Raw genomic sequence first — 25300 nt, forward strand, 5'->3', positions numbered from 1 at the left:
TTTAATTAAGAGCGTCCGCCCCACTTCACCCCTGTGTACACCCATTCCTAGCTACTTGGAACCTCAGAGGCACTCCCGAGGCAGAAGGACCCTGGAAGTCAGAGAACTTGCGGGATCCGTCGCTTGGCAGGCGGGTTGGGAGGCCTTCCCGGGAGCCTACTCTTCTCCCCCGACACACTCACCAGGAAAGATGACACCCCAGAGCCCGGCACCATCACAGTGGGCTAGCTAAAATGCTACCCGTCCTCTCCCACCCAAAAAAGCTCTACTAAGGAAACTGTTCTCCAAACTTCAGTGTTTCATTACGATTTAAGGCACACCTTGGAAACGATGACAACACACCAGTGTTTCGTGACATCCTCATTAAGAGAAGCTGATCTAAGCCATTCCCTGAACTCCAGACCTAGCCCAGAGAAATGAGCTTTTCTATTTTCTCTAAAGACAATAGCTGAGATACCCCTACTTCCTGGCCTCTGTCGGCCCTTCCGAAGACCAAAATGCTTCACTGCTCAAATTTTCCGTCATGAATTTTATCTAAATGCCTGTTCTCAGGAGGCAGAGTCTACTCAAAGATCCATCAACAGCGGAATGGATAAATAAACACGGTAGAGTCGAACAATAGAACACCACACAGCCATGACAATGAACGACCCCATTCAACAAGGCACAGCAGCAGGGGCAAATCCCACAAACACAATAGTGTACAGAGGATTCAAGAAAATACCTGCTGTAGGACTCCATTTATATAAAGTACAAAAATAGGCAAACACCTGTATTGTGAGAAGTCAGGACAATGGTTTCCCCCAGGGGAATGGTGACAGAAAAGAGCATGAAGGGGGCTTCTGACGTGCTGATCTTGTGTGTCTTGATCTGGATATTAAAGCTGGTGAAAATTCACCAAGCGATCTACTTATGATATGCGCCCTTTTCTTTAGATGTTTCAATAAAAGTGTGTTTAAAAGAAAGAAACTCAACTGGGTGTGTTTTCCTAGAATCGAGCCCTGAAATGAACCCGGGACTGAAAGGAGTGCTGTCTCGGTTAACCGTCTCAAGGAGCAATGACTGGGACAGGTACTGGTCTCAGCTTCCCGGAGGAGAAAGTATAGACGCGGAGAAGTGTTTTCTTTGACTAAGGACATGCAGTAAACCGGGAGCTAAGATTCCAAAAGGCTCAAAAACTCTCCCTGAGAGGCGGACTTCTGCAACGCCACCCCCTCAGCAAGGCACCCATGTCTCCCCAGGAGGGGGACTCTGCCTGTCCCCCATCACCACCCTCTGGACGGAGCCCCCCCCCACCACCCCGCAGGGAGCAGGTGGCCGGCCCCTTACCTGCTTTGACGCGGATGTTGGGGCTCCGGATCTTGCCGGCCGCATTCTCCGCGGTGCAGAAGTAGTCATTGTCGTGGATAAAGCTATTGAAGGCGGAGGGGGAGAAGGGGTAGAGCTGCAGCGTCCCGTTGGCGTGGACATGCCGGATGTGCGGCACGTCGTAGATGTCGTCCCCCGTGGCCAGGTACCATCGAAGGGCCGCACTGGGGGAGCCCGCAGCCGGGCAGGGCACTACCACCCCCACGGAGCTGGAAAAGGTCACCTGCTGCAAGGAGTCATTTACAAAGTAGAGGCTGGTGCCAACATCTTCAGGGCGAGCTGCGGGAAAGGGGAGAGGATGGGCTGATTATCTGCGTTTTGGTAATAACCTCCCAGGCCCCTGAGGTGTGCGCCCACCCCCATTCATGTTTCAAACACCAGTCACCCAGGAAGCATCCCCTAAGTGCCAACTACACCCCAGCCACTGGCATGGTAGATAGGAGACAGTTCCTGTCCCACAGAAGCTTCCAGCCTCGCAGGAGAGTGGCAAAAGGTAAAGACATCCCCCTTTCCACGCCAAGCCAAGCCAAGCCCACGGAGAAGAGATTAGCCATCGCTCTTCTAGGTCAAAGGGTCCGAAGCCATGATCCACTATTGGCCTCCACTGTTGACATTAGGAGAGACGCTGAAATTGCTTGGATCATAAGCCTTTATTGAGCACCTGCTACACGGCAGGCAGGTTCACACCATGACCTCCATTCATCCACACAACCCTGAGAAGAGCTGGCATCACCTCTCTTTTTTTTTAATCATCCCCTTCTATAGGCTGAGAGTAGTTAGGTGACATGCCAGAGATCGCACAGCTAATAAGCTACAGAACAGACATTTGAACCCAGGGGCGCCTGGGTGGCTCAGTGGGTTAAGCCTCTGCCTTCGGCTCAGGTCATGATCCCGGGGCCCTGGGATCGAGCCTTGCATCGGGCTCTCTGCTCAGCGGGGAGCCTGCTTCCCTTCCTCTCTCTCTGCCTGCCTCTCTGCCTACTCGTGACCTCTGTCTGTCAAATAAATAAATTTTTAAAATCTTGAAAAAAAAAATGTGAACCCATCCCTCTTAGGGAGGGTCTTCGTGCACTTCCTATCATACACAGGGAAAAGGCGAAGGGTCTCGGGACCGTGCTGTAAGAGGAAGGGGGATGCTTGCTTGGGGCAGAGAAAACGACAGGAGATGCTGAGAGGGTCTCCCACCACGGAGGAGGCCGTTCTGGGAAAGGCCGAGCCCCCGAGGGCCGAATGAGGACCAGCGCTCCGGTGGGTGGATAAGATCTGGGCAGGAAGCAAGAGGCCCACCCAGGTTCTCAACCTGGCCCCGACATGGACCAACTGTGGTGACACTTCCCTCTCTGATCCTCCGCTCCTTCGCTTATAAAATGCTGGGGGTGGCGGGGGGGGGTGGTGTGGTGGATGGGGCTGCAAAGACCTCATGCATCTGACCGTCTGACGGGTTCCCATTACAGCGCCCCGTCACGCGGGAGAACTTGCTCAGCCCGCAGCCGCCTGACAGGGGCAGGGCCACCTGACCCCGAGGACAGCTGTCTGCAGCCCTCACGCTGGCACGTGGCCTCCATCTCTCCCGCCTGATGGCCCACAGCCCTGAATAGTGGAATCCGACCCTTCCTCCCTGCTAAGGAGCCACCTTAACAAGGGCCACCTTGGAACGACGAGTGGGGACAGCCCCGGAGAAGAGAGGGCCCAGTCCCAGGTCTCCAGCTGCAAGCCCCTCCCCTGCACCACGAAGACCAAGGAGCAAACAGACCACTCCGCTGCTTACTTAAAGAACGTTGCAGGGGACCCAACTTGACCTCAATTTCCACAACTTTATGAGGAGGAGGAGGGCCTGCATCCAGACTGTATTAATATTCTTGGCTTAACTCTGAGCCGAGCCTCCAGGGGGAATATACCGGGCAGCTCGTTGAGGGAGGCGATTAAGCCTCATTGGTCAGAGCAATTCACATCATCTCATAAAGAGCTCCGATGAAGCCATTAGCAGCAGTGCTGGAAAACACACTCGTGGGCTCCTTGCTGGGGTGTCGGGGCATCCTCCCGACAGCAAAGGGATTTGCTGTCCCCTCCAGACACCGCACCCCTAGTGGCTGCAAGGCCCTTGGGGAGGCCGTGGTCTAACCTTTCCCTCCTCCTCCTCACACTGCCTCCCCTGGCGAAAGCCCCACTGTTGGTGGGTGACGGGACCCTCAGAAGCTCAGAAACATGCCTCACCCCCAGTGGCTAGGGTACTGTCCAAGATCATGCAATCACAGCATTGCACAGGTCCGCAAAGAAGGCTTAGGAAGACTTCCCTTAGCACCCAAATTTGCCAGGCTCCCTTTCCACGGGCCTGCTCACTTTCTGGGAGATCTCCTTAGTGAGATTCCTTCAACAAGCATCTGAGAAGCATCTTCTACAGGCCAGGCACTGTCGTAAGCACTCGACTTATGGGGCTTCTCTTAACATTCCAACAATCCTGTGTGGTAGGTACTGCTGTGTCATCCCAGGCTACACATGAGGGAGGTATGGCCCTGGGAAATCAAAGCAACTTACCCAAGACCACACAGCCGCTGAGTGAGGGCTCTGGGATGCAGACACAGGAAATCTGAGCCCCAAGTCTGTCTTCTGTACAAGTAGATGATTGCAATAATAAAAAGGTGGATTTCACCTTCCTCAAACACCACCTGCCACCAACATCCACATTTGGATGGCCAAGTACAAGATTAATACACCTGCACGCATAGATACACACACACTCCTTGTGGGAGGGGCCATCGTTGAAGTCGACATTTCAGACAATGCTTAGCCTGTGGGAGCAGGGACATCACTCTGGGGTTCTGGATGCTTCCTGAGACAACCTAGTTAATCAGACACTCTCCGTGGCAGCTTTATGGATTAGGGGAGCCAAAATCCATCACGGGACAGAAGGACTCTACATTGTGCCTGAAAAATGGACTTGGGAAGCTGAGAAAGGTTCCTGACAGAGAGGAATTCTAGAATTATCGGATTCAAGAACAGGGTAAGAAAATGTTTATGCTATAGCCCTCAGTAATAACACCGTCAGCAATTAGAACCACCACCACAGCTTTCGCTGTTAACCGTAGGTCAGGCTCAGAGCTAGACCCATTACAGATACTATCTCACTTAATCTTCATGGCTCCCTAGGGGATGGTATTCATGTTATTTTGACCTCACGGATAAGGAAATTAAGACTCAAAGTTAACTATCTTCTCCAAAGAAATACGGTGTCCGTGCCGGAGCTGGGACTGGAGCCCAGCGTGCCCTTACTTGAGGGCCCAGGGACAGAGCTGCTCTACTGTGTGAACCACACTGAAGACAAACCACAGAATCTGGTTTCCCAGGCTGGGTACCTCTCCCCATCCTTCCCTTCATCTCAACTCCACCCCTAACACAGTCCTAGTTTCCAGCTCTCCCTGCTGGAAATCCGCACCACGCGCCCCGCCTGCGAGCCTGCCCCTTTCCCCAGACCCCCTCTGCTCCCACCAGGAGCCCCAGCCGCAATGAGAGCAGCCTTCCTGCACTCTGAGCCTTGGATCCTGCCAGAGCCAAGGACACGGGGTTCTCAACAACTACAAATGGGTAGATTTAATTGATGAATGGACCGGGACTGTCCAGCCACCTGTCAGGGCTGATGAAACGGCAGATTGATAGCAAAAGGTGAGTAGCCTCATATTTCTCTCACCTCGGGATGTGAGCTGCTGTCTTCTGAGTCTGGGGGAGCAGGGGAGGATGAGACAAACCATTCATTTCTGCTTAGGGCTCTGACAGTGCATTGCCATTATGAAACATCACCCTCAGGTGTAAAACAATAGCGTCCCGCACTTACAGCAGGCCCATACTTTACCACCACAAGGCACCTGTCAGCCCAGAATGCAGACGCCCTCTAATAAACATTAATTTAGCCTCATCCCACCTGCCAGGTGATAGGCATGAACAAATCTATAAAAGGGAAACTGAGGCACTGACCACCCAGTAGCCCAAATCTCTGCCTCATGCCAAGAGGAAGGTTGTTGGCCCAAGGGGCACCCATGAGTGGCCGCAGCAGCCATGCATCACCCAGCCATGAAAGGGGGAGTAGCAAGGGCCTCACTCTAGCCTTTATGGGGGTAGGGGGTTCCCCTCCTTCTCAGGTCCCTGTTTGAACCTTCAGAGCAGGGACAAAGCTTCAGCAAGCTCTCAGAGCAGCACAGAAGAGGGGTACAATTGACAGAGCCCTGGTAGGTGTCTGGTGAACTGCTTTCTCTCCCGGAGCTCACCCCGGACCTGCTGTGTGACCTCAGGCAAGCCACCAGCCTTTCTAAGCCTCCATGTCCTCAGTCAAAAAGACAGGGACTGCACCATCTTACCTGCCCTCCAGGACTGCAAAGCAGGGAAAAGAAAATGTGGAAGAATTTGGTTCCCCACAGAGAGGATGTGTGACTAAGAGGGACAGGACTGCTATTTGCATGCCCGCGACCTCCAAGCGGTCCAGGGTGCCCACGGTTCCTGCAAAGGTAACCAGGGCACAGCACCACTCTGCAAACCTGCAGAACTCAAGACCCTCTTCCACTCCTACTTCCTCTCAGCTGACTCCCGCACCTTTCCAGACTCCCTTCCCCAGGTCCCTTTGGGCGCCGAGGGACCGGAAAAGTCCTATTCTTTCCGGGGATGTTTAGGGAGCACCAGACACATGCCCAGCAGAACCACAGCCATGGGTGGGAGACACCACCTTCCAGGAGCTGGTAAAGGAGATGGCCTTTAAAGGAGAATAGGGATGGTTAGCCCCGAGCCCTGGGGGATGTGCATGGAAAGTACCAGTTCTGAGATGAGCCCTCTTGAGGGGACATGCAAGTTAGTCTGCAGCAGGGGACAGGGCTGGGCATGGGGGAGCTCCAGCTGAGCCTGGAAGGAAGATCTAAACAAGGGCACTCCCAACAGAGAGACCAGCCTGAACAAGGCCTCTGTGGCAGCCAGTAGACCGCATGTTTGGGGGACCCCACAGAAACCTTCCAGGCAGGAGTGCCGGCTGGGCTTGGGGAGAAGAGGCAGAAACAGCTGGATTGGCATGTTGGCCCCTCTGCGGTAGAAGGCAACGGCAGTGCAGTTTGCAGGCTTGGTAACTGGGTTCCTGCAGGTTCTTGTGCCTAACCCTGGGCCTAACTTCATCTTGACCTTATACTTATTTCCCTGAAGGCTTGGTGGCTTAGCTAACGGTACAAGTTCTCCAAAGAGAGGAGACTCCCATTGATTGAGCCCCCGCTACGTGCCTGGCACTGGGCTTGCTTGCATGCTTCCAGAACATTCTCTCACTTAACCCTCACACAAAGGTCTAAGGTGGTCCTGTTAGTCTCATTTTATCAGTAAAGAAAAAGAGGCTCATGGGGAGACTGTACAGCTCGAAGGAGGAGGAGCCATCCTTCAGTCAAGGTCCATCGGGTCCCCAGCCTGAGTGTTTTCTGTCTAAATGCTAGAGAGTTCAAAGTTTGGGGCCTTAGGAGGGCCTCCAACTTCTTCTCTGGAAGCCAGTCCCAGTTTGGAAACCACGTCCTCACACAGGAAACTCCTACCTCCCCCTCAAATCTCAGCGGCTCCCCCCACCGCCCCCCTGCCCAGCTCTTTCCTCTCTGCAGACAGAAGCAGGCATATTTACAGAGAGAAAGAGAGGAGGGGGGAACACTTCATAAATAAAGAGAGAGACATTCAGATCAACAGCAAAGCTTCTTCTGGTCAAAGGGGGAAATGGATTTTTAATAGAAAATGGAAGTTATGGGCTTGGATGTGATGTGACAGACGCCCAGACTTAAACCCATTTAATCTTCTCTGCCGTTTAACGTGGAACACCGCCCCGATGCCGTGTTTCAGAAAACAGGCTCCAAATCGCTGGGAGATTAGAAGCGTAGAAATAGCAGCGCAATATTTTTAAACCAGAAATCGCCCCGAGGCATTTGGGCTGCCCCCAGGGTCACCACAGAAACCTAAATATCCATCACATCAACTCCAGCACTGGCCCTCCCGCCGTCTGGCCATCCGGATTAGCTGGGCAAAGGGAACTTGACACCCTGTGTATTGGACACCCATGGGCCCACACCCTGCTGGCCTGGGCTGGGCTGGGGGCGTCTGGCCCACTGGGGCTTCCTCCCAGGTGGACACTGAAGTACCCCCATGTCATCATCCCTAGTCATCACCAACGACAACCCAAGGGAACTGAAATATTAACACCTCGCCGCCTCCACTGGGAGAAGTGAGTCATTTTGTTCTCTTCCTTTACAATATTTACTCATCTCATTCACTGGACTTTTCAACCAGGAGCATTTGTCAGGGCTGGACCTGCAACCCGCCCCCCAGAGATGGGCAAGAGCCGGCAAGGGGGTGTCCACGCCTGCACATAGCAAGTGGGTCCCAGGGCCACAAGGGCAGGGGAAGCAGGCAGGACTGTGAGCTCCCATCCCCGTCACCACTCTATCCCCGGGCCTCCCAGCTCCCGGCACTTTGCACAGTGGTTCAAGGCCAAGACTCTGGAGCCAGGCTCCCTGGGTTTGATCCAGGCTCTGTCACTTTTAGGCAAGATAACCTCACCTCTGCATGCCTTAGTTTCCCCATCCATCAAATGGGGGTGACCTCAAGGATTGTTAGGTTGGATGCATTCATGTAAAGGACATTTTCTGGAATCTGAGTGCCTAGCAACACGTATGTATTTGTTGCTATTATTAGGAATATTATCTTAACAGGCAAGCGGTTATTTGTGGAGCAAATATCCCACCGCAAATACTTACCTCTCACCTACCGCACTAGCGACAGCTACTAAAGACAGTTCTCGGACGTCATGATGTATGATCAGCTGGAGGGCTGGTTAAAAATGCAGATCCTTACCTAACAGGTTCACCGAGGGCCTGGAAACTATTTCTGATGCATGTGGTCCTCTGTCTACAAGTCAGAGTAACGCTCCCTAGAGAGAAGAAGATTGGCCACCCCAGACTTCCATATCACCTTTTCCAACAATAGCCCGTTTTCAAGGGCTTGGAGGACGGGGGCCTTAGCACCATGTTAATCAACTTAATTCGGTGATCGAGTTAATAAAATAATAGTGGTGCGATCAATAGCAACAAAACATTGCGATGGCCGCACGCTGCTGCCCCCAGGCCTCACACAGAGTTTTTTTTTTTTAATGCGGATCTGGCCTGGTGAGTTTCTGGGGTTAATTTACCAAGTTCATTACCACGCTGCATTTGCATACAAAGGTTTTCACACAAGATAGATTATTTGCCCTCACTTGTTTGTATCCCACAGCTGGAAAAACTGGGTCCAGAGGGAATCCACCAATGGGACCTCAGCACAACCGGGTCAGGACCCAGGAGACAGGGTCTGGTTCCTTCATCAGAAAACCTGCTTCCCGTGTGTTCACACCTTTGAGACATCCTGAGGCTAGACCCTGGGGAGGAGAGGGGCGAGTCTCCCCAGAGGGTGTCAGAGCATTTACAGGCCCTCTGAGTTGGAACTTGCCCCAGGGCAAGACTGAGCAGCCCAGACCAAGTCCCATGCTTCCCCCAAACCAGCACACCTGACCCACCGCTTACCATCACCATTTCTCAGTAACATTATCTTGTGCCAAGCACTGTGAGCAGCCCTCGCCTGGCACTACAGTCCATTTAACCCCTACAACCACCTCTAAGGTAGCTACTGCCCAGACCCCATTTTACAGATAAGGAAACAGGAGGTTAGTTGGTGGAATGAACCTGGGTGTTTTTTTTTTTTTTTTTAAGATTTTTGTTTATTTAACAGAGATTACAAGTAGGAGAGAGAGAGAGAGGAGAAAGCAGGGTCCCTGCCGAGCAGAGAGCCTGATGTGGGGCTCGATCCCAGGACCCTGGGATCAGACCTGAGCCGAAGGCAGAGGCTTTAACCCACTGAACCACCCAGGCGCCCCATGAACCTGGGTGTTAAACACAAATGGGGAATCAGTCAATTCTACCTCTGAAACTGAAAGAAACAAAGGAAGGAAGGAAGGAGAGAAGAAAAGAAAACGATATTAGGTCAAGTAATCTCGGTGTGTTCACACACTAGCCATAGCTGCATTTCTCAATGAGCACATCACATTCTGGACTCAGACTGTCTCCAGGGTGTGCACACACCATGACGGGGGATTTTCTGGTGAAGGAGAGAAGTTCGGGTTATGACATTTCTTATGTACTTGGGACTGTCCCAGCCTTCCAACATCTCATCCCTGGGACACCCTCCCACAGTTGAATGCCAGCAACCCCTACCCTAGTCCTGGAGGTGACCAGAAAGTCTCCGTCTGCAAATCCCCCTAGGGAAGCAGTCCTATCCCGATGAGCAGGACGGCTCCAAATGCCCAAGTCCTCTACCTCCCCAAAACCCAGAGGGATTTTTTGGTTTTGTTTTTAACAATTCTCAGCATAAACATAGTTCCTATAACTGGCAACCAGAAACCTGTAAGACCCAGTAAAGATCAGTCATCCTTCCGCCTACAAGGCCCCTCACCACCGGCTCCAGGAGTTATGAGCCAACAGCTGACAGCCGAACAGACTCTTTAATCTCCTAGCCCCTGGCTGACAGGCCCTGGGAGGAGAAGGCCCCTCACGGCCAGAAGGTCTTTCTAGGGAGGCGGCTCAGACAGCACAGTTGTCCCTAGAGAGTCCTTGATTTAGATTGTTAACGCTTGAGGGACTTAAGAGATTATTTTGTCCAATCTCCTTCATTTACAGATGGGGAGCCTGAGGCCCAGAGGGGCACAGGAATTCACCCCAGGTACACAGCTTGTCAGTCCCCACTCAGTCTCTACTGCTCTTGGAATTCTGGCCACCCTGCCTGTAGAGCCCAACAAAGCAGGAATGGGGGGTGGGGGGCGCTCATGGGGAAAGGCCAAGACATTAATGGGGGAGCAGGAGAGCAAGCAGGGGAGCTGGGTGCCTGCAGAAGTGGCCTCCGTGACAGACATCTGTCTGCAGATGGTCACAGCATTGTCAAGCGGAAGAGGGCTTCACCGGTATCCCTTGGCCTAAAAGGCAGAACCAGGGCCCAGGAGCAGAAGGCCCAAGACCTAGACTGCTTGGTGGATTCGGAGGATGAGCTCTGTGATAGTCAGAACTGTGTGGCCAGAACAGGCTGCCTTCAGAGGAAGGTGTTTTCTGTGCCCGGAAGCACCAGAGCAGAGGAATGAGGGGACAGCTTGTGTCCTCAAAGGTGCCTTCCAACCTGGAGGACTTCTACCCATGACAGTCATCAGATCTCTCCCTCACACCCCAAAAACAGGTCCTGAGACCTGAGACCCATAGACCCCATGGCTCAGGGGGGCCATCCCAGAAGCAAAGTGATCACAACCCTGACTCGGCCACATTCTCAGGGTCTCGATTCTGGTGCTGGCTATTACCTCAGATGAGGTCACACAGGTAGGACTTGCTCTTCCCAAAAGGGACTGGGGATTCCCAGCAATGAGAATCACCTTTGCAGACTGTGTCCAGAGGACTATGGGATAACCCCACATCCTTGGACCTGGGGAGCCAGCAGAGGTAGGTGCTCCCTCCCCCCCCACACCTCCTGGGGCCACAGGGGCAACTACAGGCCAAGTCAGCTCCAAGAGGACAACTGCCAGCCTGTCTGGGCCTCATCTGCTGTTGCCCACGTTGCTATACATGCGGGGCCCAGGAGCAGGGAGACAGCCACACACAGCTGGGAGACTTGGTTGTTCCTGTCTGATGAAGTGACAGTAATTATACCTCACATTTCAGCAAAGGATTTATAAGGCTAGAAGGGTTTTACTCTGGTTTTTACATGTGTGTTCACAGGTTGCCCTGTTTGGTTTACAACGCGTTGTCACACGACGCACAATGATAGGCCCCTTATCCTTCTTGCACACACATAATAGCAGGTGCCCCGTGGAACAGTCAGGGTGCCGTTATTTCCCCCACTTTACAGATGATGAAATAGAGGTATAGGAACTCTTAGGTAACTTGCTGAAATCAGGCTGAGCTTTGCCATGTGGGCCCACAACCTTCTTTCCAACACATACACATACACGCACACGCATAATGGATATGCAACCAGCATTTGAATAACCCTGTTCCTAATGAAGATGGTGGTGACCTTGGAAACTGTCACTGTGGGCATGAGGGAGAGCAAGGGCACGGGGGAGGTGGGTCTGAACGGATGGGGGGAGTAGCAGCTGGATGGCAGGGGTGGTACCCGAGGCTAATGCAGCACAGAACAAACATCTGTTAAGCAGGGCACACAGGCTGTTGTGCCCCCAAGCCACTCTGGCAGTCGTGGACCCAGAGACCACACGCTGACATGGGCAGCACTTGACCTCTGGCTGACTGGGTCATAAAGGGAGAAGTGGTTCCAGGGACCCCCAAGGTCATGGGCTACCAGGGGTATTCTCTATACACAAAACTACCTGCAAAAAAGCAAGGCTCATCCCAGCAGAGAGAGACACAGAAATCTATCCAGCTACAAGGGATGGGGCTCACCCTGCCTAGCCCATTTATACAGGTGTCATGGCATTAAATCCAAGATAGTGCTTATTCTGTCCAACTATGGTAGAGATTCACAACCAAGCCTGGCCTTCCTTTGGCAGGTGTGCAACTAGCCTTTGCCTCCCCCTCATAGCCAGGTCTAGAGCCAACCTTTGCCCTTATCTCTTTTCCACTGGTGGCTTAGCTATAGCTGGGGAAAGGGAGTGTGTTGGGTTCCCCAGGGACACAGTTATCTCGCTTAGAATGGGTCCTGCAGGTTCCCGGGTGAGGTGGCAGAAGGAAGCAGCGATGTCCCCTGTCCCGGCCACCCCACAGTCTTACTGCTATAGGTCTAAGTCAGTTGGTTTGGCCAAAACTGCAGCTGATTGATTCAACTACTCAGGACAGGACTTGATGATCTATTTGGAGGTAAGGGCAGAGGGAGGGAGGTGGGAGCAGTGCAGGAAAAAAGAAGAGGTCTAGCATTTATTGAGTACCAACTACATTCTCGCTACCTTATGTGTGCTATTGCCCTTAACCCCAATTAATAGCTGGAGAAAGGCTCAGAGAGACCCAAAGTCACGTATCTAGTAAGTGCGGAGCTGGGATATGAATGGAGGGTTTGCTTTGACTCTGAATTTCCACACCAGCGAGTTGCCACCTTTTTTCTCTTTACAACCCCAATATATAAAAGGCTCGGATTGAAAGAACTAGGCATGGAGTGACTTGAAGCTCTGCCTGCTGACCCTCCCCTCTCTACCTCCAGCCCTCCCCCAGGCTCTACCCATGCCAGGGCCCTCCTGGATCATTAGATATGCAGAAGAATAAAAAAAAAAAAAGAAAAAAGAAAAAACCTCTGGGAGGCCTTGGAGCCGCACCTGCCAGGGCAGGATTTGCTCCTGCCCCGGAAATGCAGACAAAACCATTCTGGAAGCCACATTCCCACTGCAGGCGTCCCAGCTGGCTCCCTGGGAAGGAGGAGCATTCCAGCTGCCCTGAATGTTTGCTCCCCAAGCAGTACTCCACAACTTCCCTCTGCGACCACTGTGCCCGCCTTCCCAATGAAGCGGCCTTAGCAATGTTAGAATAAGCAGCCCAGGGGCCCTGCCCTCATCTCTCAGAGACCACAACCCCCCTCCAGAGCTGGAAGTCCCATCACACCTCTCCTATCAGTTACTGCTTCTCCCACTACTGACCACAGCCCCAAGCACCCAGCTTCCTCCACTCTGAGGGCACATGCCCCAGAAATCTAGGGTTGGCCCTGGATCCCCATTGCCTGAGTGCCCCCACTCTTCAACCCTCTTCATCCTGCAGCACAAGAGGGACAACCCACACCCCAGGCTTGTCTGCCTTAGGGTGTCTCGGCCCGTCACCACCCATCTTAGCCCAACAGCAAGCTCCAGGCTGCCTTAGCAGGTGAGCTCAGCCCTGACCCCCGTAGGCCTCAAGCTCAGAGGCAGGAGAGAAGCACTACCCAAAACACCAGCCCTTCTTCCTGCTCCTGCCCCACCCCCATGCCACGCCAGGAAAAAGTGCCTGAGGAGAGGCTACTAGCACAGAGAGGGCCAGGCTCTTGGCCTGGCTAGGTCAGCATGCAAATATGTATGCAAATCATATGCAAATCTAGGGCCTGCCCTTGGGTTCCTGGCACTCTGCCATCTCTGCTGCCTGTGGCTCACCCCATTCAGGCACCTGGGTCCTGGCCAGATCTACCAGGGCAGGGGCTGAGAAAGCACTTTGGGAGCAGGGGGCTCTGCCTCTTGACTGCTTCAAATGTCTCCAAGAAACACCTCTTCAAGATCATGTGGGAGGTAAGAATCTCTCAGCCTGGTATCCCCACCCCTGAAAAAAAGCTCTCTGAACATCACCCTCCCCTTTAATTCAACCACAAATAAAATCCACCTTCCCCAGGCTGATTAGGGGACGGAGCACGGGACAGAGATGGAGTTCCTGAAGACACCGAGACGACAAGCGGGGCTTGAGGTCTGCACCCCTCTATCGAAGGCCAGCGGTCCTAGAGGTGCTCTAGGGCAGACTACCACCCTGCGTCTGAGGGCTCCCAGGCTCTTTGGGGGGCTTGTTTAGCAAAGCTCTGCTGGGCCAAAGGGCCCTTTGCTTGCCCACCTCCTCCCGGTTCCTCAATCTAAGAAAAACAAGCCTCTCCAGCCGGTCTCCCGGGATCTGCTCAACTTAACCGCTGCCTTTGGGTCAACTGCTTACTTGCTTTTTGTTTCTAATTGAGCTCCCCATTCTGCTGCCGAGATATATTAAAGGCAGCTGACTTTGATGCCCAGAAACACGAAGCATCTGAGAGGTCTGTCGGGCATGATGGCAATTCCATTCTCCGGCATGTTTTTCCAGCAACCGGGGCCTCTCTGCCCAGCCGCCCCCTCCTCGGGCTCATGGGGCCTTCACCTGCTTCCCCGAAGTTGTGTCTGCTGTTTCAAGATTTTCAAAACACCTTCCCCCAGCGTCTCCCCACACACCCCCCCCCCACTTCTAATTAGACACCGAACAGAGTGTTAGAGATTTTCTTAATGGCTTGACGAAGCCTTTTAATTCGGTCTTCTCAAGAGAGAAGAACCATGAGTCCCCGTCCGAGAGGCTGGGGTGGGAAATGGGAAAAAAAAAAAAAATCAATGCAACCCATTATTTTGGCTTTTAGAAAACGGGAATTTTAGTGCCGGGGAAGCTTGTTCTTTTACACAGTAAAAATGCAAATGTAGGCAACACAGATGCTGGCCCGCTGGATGGAACAACGGAGAGCGCCTCACTGGGGTTCATCTGGCTGCCCGAACCCGGATTTGTTTTGACTATAATAAGGCAGCTATTGGAGACTCAATAACCGATTATTAAAACACCTTCCCGGTTCAGTTCTGGGGAATCGGTCTGAGCTCAGGCTTCATCAAAAAAAGGTATTTCGAGAGGAATGGAAATAACAGAAGCTTAAAACACATTCAATAACCGCTTAATTCCATCCAGAGGACGCTCTATCCCATCTTGTTTTTTCTCTCTCTCTCTCTGCCTCCTCCCGCTCCTCACAGATGGACGTACAAATTATTGCAAGAGGATATTGTTTTCTGTAACAGGCTCGAACACTCACATTTACATTTTCCTTGGTGCCGTGGGGGTGACTGGCAAGGAGAAAGAAAATACACCAAACCCCATCGTCCCTGCGCTGCCCGCACCCCATCTCTCCCAGCCGCCTCTCTATCGGCTCCCACCGCAGCGCCACCCCAAGCAGAACAAGCCCCGGGGACCAGCCTGGCACCTAAGACCCAATTAAGGCACGAAGGAAAAGAAAGGCCTGTCTGGCGAGTAGCCCTGGCGCCCGACACAGATGCTGGAGCCTCCGGATGGCAGGGCCGCAAAGGCCACCAAGGATCCAGCTCACCTGACACCTCCAGCCTCCCCTCGGGGCCCAGGGCCAGTGGCAACTTCCTTCTCAAGTTGGGAAGGGTTTTTGCTCCTCAGCCTGTCCTGTGGCCTTCTGGGCCTTTCTCCACCTGTCCCCCCAACCCCCATCTGCTTCCTCCCTATCAAATAGCTGGGACTTCATTTATTAATGCCAGGCTTCTGGAAGGGGGAGGGCTGCGTCCTTCAGGTACTTGCTAAGGGACAGCCACTCCTAGGGAATGGGCTACTCTGAACGAAGTGGGGGGCTGTGGGGAGTGCAAGGTTGAGGACAAAGCTGGGCAAGAGTGTGCAGGAGCTCCATCCTGTGCTTTCTCGCCTGACAAAATGGAAAGGGGGTTGGGGGGGCGGAGAGAGAACTAGCGAGAGAGAAAGCTGCCGCTCCTCACCTTATGTATTTTTAATATTAATGTAATTAAAGCTGCAAGCCGAGCCAGCCTGCGGGGGCGGAGGGAGGCAGGAAGAGCCTGGGGAGAGGGAGACTGGGGTTTAGTGGGGGGTAGTTTTGAACCGGAGACGGGCTTCTTGCTCCGCTAAAGTGGGAGGAGAGGGTGCTGAGCAGGGGACAAGGGGTTAACCAACCTAGACCAGCCTTGGCCTGTCACCCAGTGGGCCCCATCGGGCCTGAGAAACTCAACTACTTTGTCCACGCCACCTATCGCGCCGCACCCCGATCTCTAGGCAAACCCCAGCAGTATCTTGGCCTTCAGTCTGGCCTTAACCAGGCGGTATTTACAAATAAAATAAGGGTGACCCTCCCCCCGCCCCAGCCCGCCCCCAAGCTGGGAGATACTGCAGTCAGCTCTGGCAGGTTGCAGACTCCAGACCCCTGAGGGCCTCCTCAAGGGAAAAACGAGACCCCTCCCGGACTGCCAACCCTCCACTGGATTGCCCTTCCCCCATCGCCTAGGGGTCGAGAGCTGGAGCTCAGTCAGGGCCACCGGCGGGGCAAGGTGGGGGGGAAGAAGCCGCCCCCAGGGCGCGAAGGAGAAAAGTTAGAGGGCTGAACAGGTAAAGCTGAGCTGGCACGAGAGCGTGAGTGCTCCGCTGCGCAAGGGCGCGGAGTTCAGCCGCCTCATCTCCCGCCATCTGCGCGCCCCGGGGCACGTCCTCTGTGATAGCCTGGAAGCCTGAAAGCCAGCGACAGCCTGGTCCCGACTCAGTGCCCAGGTGACTCTGTTCGTAAATGTCTGTCCCCTTCCAACCCCCAGTCCCGGCTACCTCGAGGATCAGGTGCGCGGCGCCCCAGCAGCAGGTCTGGACATGCCGGACACCTGGACCCACCCCTAGCAACGCCTTCTCTCCGGGGAAAGCGACACGCCTCCCCCCACAAACTGAAGACTGTCCCCATCTCCAGCTGACCCGGCGCTGAAGCGGAGTCTCGCACCTTGGGGCGCGCTGCCCGAGGTGGCCCCGGGGCGGCACAGCCAAGCCGGGGCTAGTGCCCGGGGCAGGGGGGTGAGACAGGGTTGGGGGCAAGGCGACCTCTGGGTCTGGAGAACAAACTTGCCATTCGAGGGACCCCAGCTCTCGGAAGCCCCCGCTCTCCCCGCCCCGCATCCAGCCAAGGCGCGGGTGAGCGCCATGCGGTGCGGCGCAGGGGGTCCGAGGCGGCGGAGGAGCGCAGGGCGGCGGAGGAGGAGTACGCCTCGGAGTCCGAGGCCCGAATATACGAGGACTCCGGGGAGAACAGTCACGGCCTGAGGACCCCGCCACTCGGAGGGCACCCCGGGGTCCCAGCGCCACCAAGCCGCAGGAAGCGGGCAAGGGGCTGGGGGAGGGGTCCGGGGCAGAGCTGCGGCCCAGCTGGGGGCGGGGAGACGAGGGGTTCCTCCACCACCACCCCTGCGGGCGCGCCCCAAAACGGCAGGCGCGGGTGACCGGCCGAGCGGTCCAGGGCACACTCTCACCTGACCTCTCTGCGAGTGCCCGCCCCGCCCCCGCTGCGCCCCACCCGGCCCCAGGACCGACCGAGGTCTGTCCCCCCGGCACCTGGAGCCCGCCGGGCACCCCGCCTCGCCGCTCCCCGCGCGCACCCCGGCTCCGCCGCCCCCGCCGCCCTGCCGCCCGCGCGGGTCTCACCTTTGTGTAAAGAGTCCAGGAGCAGGAGGAAAGTTACCAGCCACATGCCATAAAGAGGCCCTATTCTCCGGGGAGGTGGTCCTGTGGCCGGCCGTGCGGCAGCGCCTCTCCCCCGCTCAGCGCGCTCCCAGCCGCCCGCACTCCGCGCCCCGCTCTTTCTGCTCCTCAGCCCAGCGCTCGGCGGCGGCGGCTCCTCCCTCCTCGGCTCCCTGGCTCCTGTCATCCGCGGGGCTGGGCTAGGCGGCCGCTCTCCCCGCCCCCCCGCGGCACCCCGGGTGCCGAGCGCCAGCGCGAGCCCGGAGCCCAGCCGGCCCCCAGCCCCACAAGCCCAGGGACAGGGACAGGGGTTGGGACCATCCGGCCGTGGCCTGGGTTCGCCGTCCAAAAAGCGAGGGGTCCCTGCCGCCAGCCGGCTCGGAGCCTGTGGTCGCACACAGACATGTGTCATACATGTGCCAAGAGCCCGCCATGCTCGGGCCAAGGAGGCCCTGTGTCTCTCGGCCGGCTCGGTCACCTGGGGCCAATGCTTCCTGCCTCTTTCTGACTCAGTTTACTGACTCCGTTTCTGACTCCCAATGAAATCCAGACCGAGAGTCTTTGGGGACCCCCCGGGCTATTCCCCACCTCAAAGCTCAAAGCTGCGTGCCCTGCCAACCCCCCCCCCAGGTTCTGCAAGCCTACCTTCTGGGGAGCCTCGGAGGAGTCGGGCCACCCCCAGGCCCGGGGCCCAATTGTCTTTAGCCCTTGGCACCTGATGCTGATTTAAACAATTATTTACAATAAACAGTTTAATGACTGCTCTACTTTGCGGGTCTTCCTCCTTACCTTCACCTAACCCCCCACCCCCTTTGCTTTCTCACCAAGCAGAAATTGGTTTATTCCTTATACCAATCTGCATCAAGTTGGCATGGAATTGAACAGGACTCCAGGGAGGGCATCTCAGTTACAAAATGAGGGCTGAGGACCTGGTGTGTGCCAGGCACCGGGTTTGGCCCCGGTGAACAAAAGCATGGGGGTCAGGTCTGCTGTGACAAGGTTGCTATGGTTAGAAAGCTCCCCTTATGTGGGTAATTCCAGAATAACAGCCCTCCCAGGAAGCAGAGAAGGAGTCCACAGGAGCCTGGAGAACGGACTAGGAGTCAGGACGGGACCTTTTCTTGTGAAGACTAATGCAGGCAACCTCAGCTGCTCTGATCATTTGGCTTGGCATGCTTCGACCCATTTCCTTGGGGTGTGCACGGAGAAGGGGGACGTGGGGGAGCGGGAGAGGTAGAGAGGCTGCTATTGGCTTCACCTGACAGAGGAAAAATTTTACTTCCTCCAAATGTCTTACCTAAGTTCAGACCAAAGAAGTAGGACTCCTCGCTCCCAGTTTTGCCAAAATACCTGCAGACATCTTAGCTAAAATTTTCATTGAAGTATACATTTCCTTTTTTTAGTGTTAAAATATACATAACAAATTGACCATTGTAATCATTTTTTTTAAGATTTTATTTATTTATTTGACAGAGATCACAAGTAGGCAGAGAGGCAGACAGAGAGAGCGGGGAAAGCAGGCTCTCCGTTGAGCAGAGAGCCTTATATGGGACTCGATCCCAGGACCCTAAGATCATGACCTGAGCCAAAGGGAGAGGCTTAACCCACTGAGCCACCCAGGCGCCCCTGTAATCATTTTTGAGTATACGGTTCAGTGGCCTCAGGTACCTTCCCCATCTTGTACCACTCTCTGCTTCCAGAACTCTTCCATCATGCAGACAGAAACTTTGTGTGCACTAAGCTACAAGTTCCCATTCTCCCCTCCCCCAACCCGTGGTAATCACCAATTTTCTGTCTCTGAATTTGCCTATATGGGTACCTCACATAAGTGGAATCATAACATAGTCATCCTTTTGTGTCTGGCTTATTTCACTTACCATGACGTCTTCAAAGTTCATCCGTGTTGTAGCCTGTGCATTTCCTTCCTTTTCCTGGCTTAATAATATTCCATTGCATGCATAGACACCCCTCCCCCCTTCTGATTATCCATTTATTTGTCAACGGACATCAGGATTGTTTCCACCTTATGCCTATGGTGAATAATGCTGCAGTGAACACGGGTGTGCAAATACCTCTTTGAGACCCTGCTTTCAACCCTTCTGCATTTATACCTGGTAGTGGAATGGCTGAATCATACAGTCATTGTTTTTTTTAACTTTTCGAGGAACTGCCCTGTACATTCACTTTTTCCATAGCATGCTTTAAGAATTTAAAGGACTCTCACCTGCAATCACTCTTCATAAACTTCACACTCTGCTTTGAAGCTTTATCAGCCCCTTTGAAACAGGTGAGAAAAATCGAAGCTTAGCTTGTTCAAGGTCACTCAGTTTGTATCCCAAGCAGGCCTCGAACCCACATCTCCTGACTCAGGAGCAGACTCCTCCCTGGTGCTCAGCTTCATGACGCTGTCACCCCTCTGATAGTGGATGCTTTTTCACTAGGGATTTCACCCTGTAAACATAGCGGCGGGGTGGGGGGGTGGGGGGTGGGTGGTAAGAGTGCAACAGGTGTTTGAGATGACCCAGCCCCACAACCGAAGCCAGGCAGTGACAGAGCCCCGATGAAAGGGGCTGCCATCTGCTGGAAGGGGACAGGTCCCAAGTGGGCCCAGGGCTGCCCAGAGCGACTTACGCCCCACATGCTGGAAGGAGAGAAGTGGATCCTCCATCTGCCATTTACCTGAAGAACCTCCTATAACCTGGATGTCCCTTCTATGCTGGTTACACCTGCCAGCCTTTAACTGTGCATAGAGGGCCAAGTGTCACCTGCAGGAGGAGGCCATTCACTGTGTCCACTCTAGTCTGGCTGTCCCCTAAAAAGGAGGCGTGGCTGCGGGAATGGGGTGGGCAGGTGGGGAGCACGGATTCGGTGTTGCTCTCTAGCACCTGGAAGCTTTATAATGTCATGGTCGGAGGTGTGGCTTTGGAGTCAGAGCTGAGTTCCCAGCCCATGCCCAGCCACGGTTCCCTCACCTGGAAAGTGGGGACTGGCCCCAGCATCTACCTCAGGGAGCTGTTGCAAGGAGGGAGTAAGACAAACCCGGCGGCCCCCACGTCGTAAGCCCCTATCACTATTGTTCCTGGCTCTGCTCAGCGGTGGGGGAGAGAATCGCTTGACTGGGGAGATGTTGGGATGACAGCCTGTACCCCACACTGTGACATGGCCAGAGGTCATAGAAACATGGAAGGAAAGCACATTCGAGGCTGGAAGGATGTGGGGAGACCTCCAGCAAGGGAAGAACCAGTCTCTAGCTTTTGTCCCTTTTTAGCATTTAGGAAGATCTCTTTGGGAATGACAGCCTGGCTCAAATGTGTTCAGAAGTCCCATCTTCACTGGAAGTGTACCCAGGAACTAGCTTGGCAGAGTCAGCAAAAATCTTAGCAAGGGGAGTCCAAGAAAAAAGCAAACCCTGGGGACGGAGAGTGGGCAGCTCGTCTCACCCACGCTCACCTTGAACCCTGGGGTTCTCCTCCCATAGCTGATAGTTTGGAAGAGCTATTTTCTTTTTCATTCTGATAAAAGGGACGACGCCTTCACCATCCCCAATTAAATGGAAGCCCTCACACCCACACACAAATGTAGGTACACCGAAGTGAGAACAAACACAGTTGTCCAGGCAAACATTCATGTGTACAGGTAAACGTAAACACTTAACGGCAAGCACACCTGTGCTCAAATGCAATTTGAACATAATCCAAGAATTCTGCATTGGCACCTATGCCGATGCCTTTAATTTTATTTTTTACAAATGCCTGAAATGCATGGGATTCATTTCCAGTAAGGACACCCCACCCATTTAAAAACGGTGATTAATTTCAATATTTGTTACATCAGGATACTGGGTGATCACATGGTGTGTGTGTGTGTGTGTGTGTGTGTGTGTGTGTGTGTTTTACCAGAGCTAGCTGGAGAAGCGCCCCATATTGGGCTCCCAGCTCAGTGGGAAGCCTGCTTCTTCCTCCCCTCTCCCCCTTCCCCTCTGCTTGTAGTCCCTCTCTCCATATCTCTCTGTCAAATAAATAAATAAAATCTTTTTAAAAAAGGCATATCATTATTTTAGCAAAACCTTCATATGTGCTCTGAAGTTCTTTAAGAACTTGATTGTAAATAGGGTTTTTTTAAATAAAAGAAATCAACACCGAACCAGGTCAGTGTTAAAAACTTCACTTTGGGAGGCGCCTGGGTGGCTCAGTGGGTTAAGCTGCTGCCTTCGGCTCAGGTCATGATCTCAGGGTCCTGGGATCCAGCCCCACATCGGGCTCTCTGCTCAGCCTCTCTCTCTCTCTGCCTGCCTCTCTGCCTACTTGTGATCTCTCTCTGTCAAATAAACAAATAAAATCTTAAAAATAAAAAAATAAAAAATAAAAACTTCACTTTGGGGGTTATATAGCTAATTCAGGATTGACCTTCTTAGTATTAATTCACTGACTGAAGGAGAAAAAACAAATAAGGATTCTCACCCCCCCCCCACTTTTTTTTGCAATTGTTTTAATGTTATAGGAAAAGTCCTGGACTGTGAATCAGAAATCCTGGGATCTAATCTCCTCTCCGCCCCCTTAGTCAGCTTGTGGGATTAGTTTACCCTTTCGAGCCTCCGTTTTCTCCCAAATGGGTTGAGCTAGAATGACGACCAAGGTCCCTTCCTAACACAGAGATGAGGTGAGCACAGATATGCACGTCCCCCACTCCTACCCTGTGTAGGGAGGTGCGTGCCTGTCCATACACATGTGCAGGCAAAGAAACATACACAATTCATACCCAGATACTCAGAAGCCAACACCAAAAAAGTCCACAAAATAAAGTTTTTCCTTCAAATGCATGCACGTATTTCTAAAATATTTCCATCTTCTTGAGATTCTTGAGATGAATCATTGCAATTCACAAGTAATGAAACCTACATAAGAAGGTAGTGTATGTCCTTAAATTACCCAGGCTTTCCTTAAACCCAAATTCTAGGTGCCTATCCAGGGGAATATCTAGGTATGTTACACCACTCACTCTCTCAACATTTTAGATTATAACATCATAGTTCTAAGCTCACTGGAACAAAGGGCTCAAAGCCCAGAGCCTTCTCCCCCACAGATAGGGTCTCTGGGGTCCCATTGCCCTTGTACAGGTCACTGTCTCTGGTGGATGGATGGCAGGGGGCTGCAGAAACGCCCAGCAAGGCTGGAGCTCCCTCCTGCTGCTCCCTCTCAGCTCACAACCCCCAGATTTGCTGAGAAGCCAACCCAGAGGGGCTCCCTGAAGTCCAGATTCTGAGGAGCTGAAGTTCATCATCACACTTCTCTCTGGGGGTCAGGGTGGGGTGGGAGGAAACCAAACTAAGAGAAAATGAAGGAAGAAAATTCTGTGAGTTGGAACTAACTTTGCTGACTCCCCAAGTTGACCTTACTTCCTTCTGGCCCACAAGACACTCACAAATGGGTTCACCAAACCGTATTTGAGCACCTTCCATCCCGGAAAGCCAGCTGGGCCCTTCACTCCTCCCGTCCTGAGGTTACAATGCCCCTTCTCCACCTGTGTGAGCCTCCTTTTTTTTTTTTTTTTTTTTTTTTTTAAGATTTTATGTATTCAGCAAAGAGAAAGCAAGAGAGGGAACATAAGCAGAGGGAGTGGGAGAGGGAGAAGCAGGCTTCCTGCTTTCCCACTGAGCAGGGCGCCAGAGGCGGGGCTCGAACCCAGGATTCTGGGATCAGGACCTGAGCCGAAGGCAGACACTTAACCAACGGAGCCACCCAGGCGCCCCCTCCCCTTCTTTTTTTTTTTTTTTTTTTAAGATTTTATTTATTTGACAGAAAGAGAAACTGCATGAGCCTTCTTCTGCAGCAGGGCCTGGCTAGGCCTCACAGCTCTCCCGGCCCAGCCCCTGGCTCGGCTTGTCCCAGTCGCCAGCACGGCCTGCAGCTTTCCTCTATTCACTCCATGCTGTGGCTCTTCCTGCGCGTGCCTGACTCGTCTCCTCTTCTAGACACAGGCTCCTGACTCTGGATTTGCCCCTGCAGAGCCCAGCCTGGTGCCTGCTCCCTAGGGACACTCAGTAAATACCGACTGAAGGCCCAGATGAGCCCGTCCTTTTAGAGTTACAGATATCGGAGTACACCGTCATGGGTCATGCCTTCCAGAAGTAGGTCCTTCCCCTGGAATCAAAGCCTTCAACTTCGCAGTTCTTGTCTTGGAGTTTCCAGCCTGGAAGGGGAGCCTGTGGCAGGGAAGCTGAGCCTACAGGACCACGGACACGGACGCTGGTCTCCACGGACATCTGCCCAGTCGCCGTCGCCATCAAGCTGGGCTTCTGGGATCCAAAAGCTTCAGTTTGCTCTCATTTCATATCCTGGCCAAAAAGTAGACAGATTAGCCCAGAACGGTCTTGCTCAATCTACAGAGAGGTCTGGGATGTCCCAGAGGCAGATCTACGGGGAGGCCAACACCACCCCGAGCTCTGGGGTCCCACAGGGCCCCAGGCACGCGCTCAGGTGGTCAGGCGGTGTTGGTGATCTGGTAGAACACTACAGTTTCAGTGTAATCTGGCATGATCGCTCCTTTCTCCCACTCGGACTTTTGTGGGTCTCATGTGCATTTGGGGGCTCTGACTCAGGATCTCCCCACGTGAGTGAGCGATGGAGCCATCAGACTTGGGATTGGTGAGGTACACTTCCCGGGTCCCCAGGCACCGCCATGGAGCCATCCTGGGGTGGAAAATGGCTTGCCCAGGTACTCCCACTGCCCCTGGGGCCACTTGGCTCTGTCATCCCCCAGGGGGCAGGGTTCGAGCTGGGTGACAAAACAACCACAGCTAAGATCCCTGCACTAGAGGCACGTGTGTGCCTCCTAAAGGAGCAAAAAGGGCAAAATGATTAGCGGAGCCAGAAGCTAGTCTGTGTAAAATTATGATAAGTAATATTAAAAAAAAAAAAAGCGGTATGGGGGTATGTCGGGCAGTTAACACCAACATTATTTGCCCCGGTTTTGTGATGTTTGTGGTATTGGTGAGTTGTTTCAAGACTGGTACTCTGTTACAATTTTTTTGTTGTTGTTGTTCTCAAGAAATAATTGCATTTGTGCCTAATTTGGGGTTCCGTAATCTTATCCTGTTTCCCTTCAAGAAGTCCCACCGAGTGGTCTAAGCTTTGGGTCCCTGACACTGGAACCCATCCCAGGAGCTCCCTACGGACCACACGGAGGCAGCGGAGCTGGGCCTAGAACCAGGCTTTCTGGACTCTGGCCTAGAGCTCTTCCCACCAGAGTCCTTTGCCTCAGAGACATAAGACGATAATTCGTGTGTTTCTCCAGTGCCATGCACACAGAAGGTCCTCAAAAACACATGGCTTCCCGAGAGACGGTCCTGCACAGTGAAGCGGAAGTCAAGGCTGGCCCTGGGGCATGACTTCGACTCGAGGAAAGTCCTCTTCCTGGGAAATCCGGCCATTTCACCACAGCCCCGACCTGTCATTCCACAAAGCAGAGCATCCCAGGGATGGAAGACAGGGATGGAAGGTTTGCTGCCAAATCCCCTCTGTGCCCTCCCTATGGACACTATCCTTCCTGTCACCCTGAGGGGGGGCATCAGCAAGAAGGACTGAGCTATCCCTCACAGCCCGAGAGCCGTGGGAGACACCATGAGCCCCTGCAGACGATCTGAACAGGATTGGAGGTCAGAGTCACAGAGCCGGTCCGGGATGGCAAAGGTGAACAAGGACATTGTGTGGGGACAGCAGGTTACCTCAGTCCAACAGCCTTAGACACGGCAAAGGGTCAGGAGCGCCTCAGAGCTCACCTCTCCCAGGCCTGTCTCATACCACGGGCTCTCCTTACACCACCAGACACGTGCGAATGCAGTCCCTGCTTGAATGCTTCCAGGGACAAGGGACTCCCTCCCCCCACACAAGCCCGTGCTCATCTTACCACCCGAGACCACATACACACTCTTTTCTTTATCAAACCTGATC

General features: G+C 53.5%; 1 protein-coding gene and 1 long non-coding RNA gene across 3 annotated transcripts in view; both read right to left on the minus strand.

Annotated features, from left to right (window-relative positions):
* The window catches only part of DSCAML1 (DS cell adhesion molecule like 1), a 338623-nt gene extending 321099 nt beyond the window's left edge, over nt 1-17524 (minus strand). Inside the window, exons 1-2 of one of the 2 annotated variants that reach the window (XM_032360361.1) lie at nt 17316-17524; nt 1330-1647 (exon numbers count right to left, since the gene is read on the minus strand). In XM_032360361.1, the coding sequence (XP_032216252.1) occupies nt 1330-1647; nt 17316-17361 (364 nt within the window). In that variant the 5' untranslated portion in view covers nt 17362-17524. Of the gene's footprint in view, nt 1-1329; nt 1648-16454; nt 17184-17315 lie in introns of those variants that run through there. The other variant, XM_032360362.1, reaches the window with a different exon arrangement.
* LOC116600227 lies at nt 8516-11671 on the minus strand. Its single transcript, XR_004289551.1, has 2 exons — nt 9281-11671; nt 8516-9083 (listed from the first exon to the last, which is right to left on the minus strand). It is a non-coding gene; the product is annotated as an uncharacterized LOC116600227 (long non-coding RNA).
* Nucleotides 17525-25300: the final 7776 nt, after the last annotated feature.

Source organism: Mustela erminea, chromosome 9, assembly GCF_009829155.1.
Source record: "Mustela erminea isolate mMusErm1 chromosome 9, mMusErm1.Pri, whole genome shotgun sequence".
Lineage (NCBI taxonomy): Eukaryota > Metazoa > Chordata > Mammalia > Carnivora > Mustelidae > Mustela > Mustela erminea.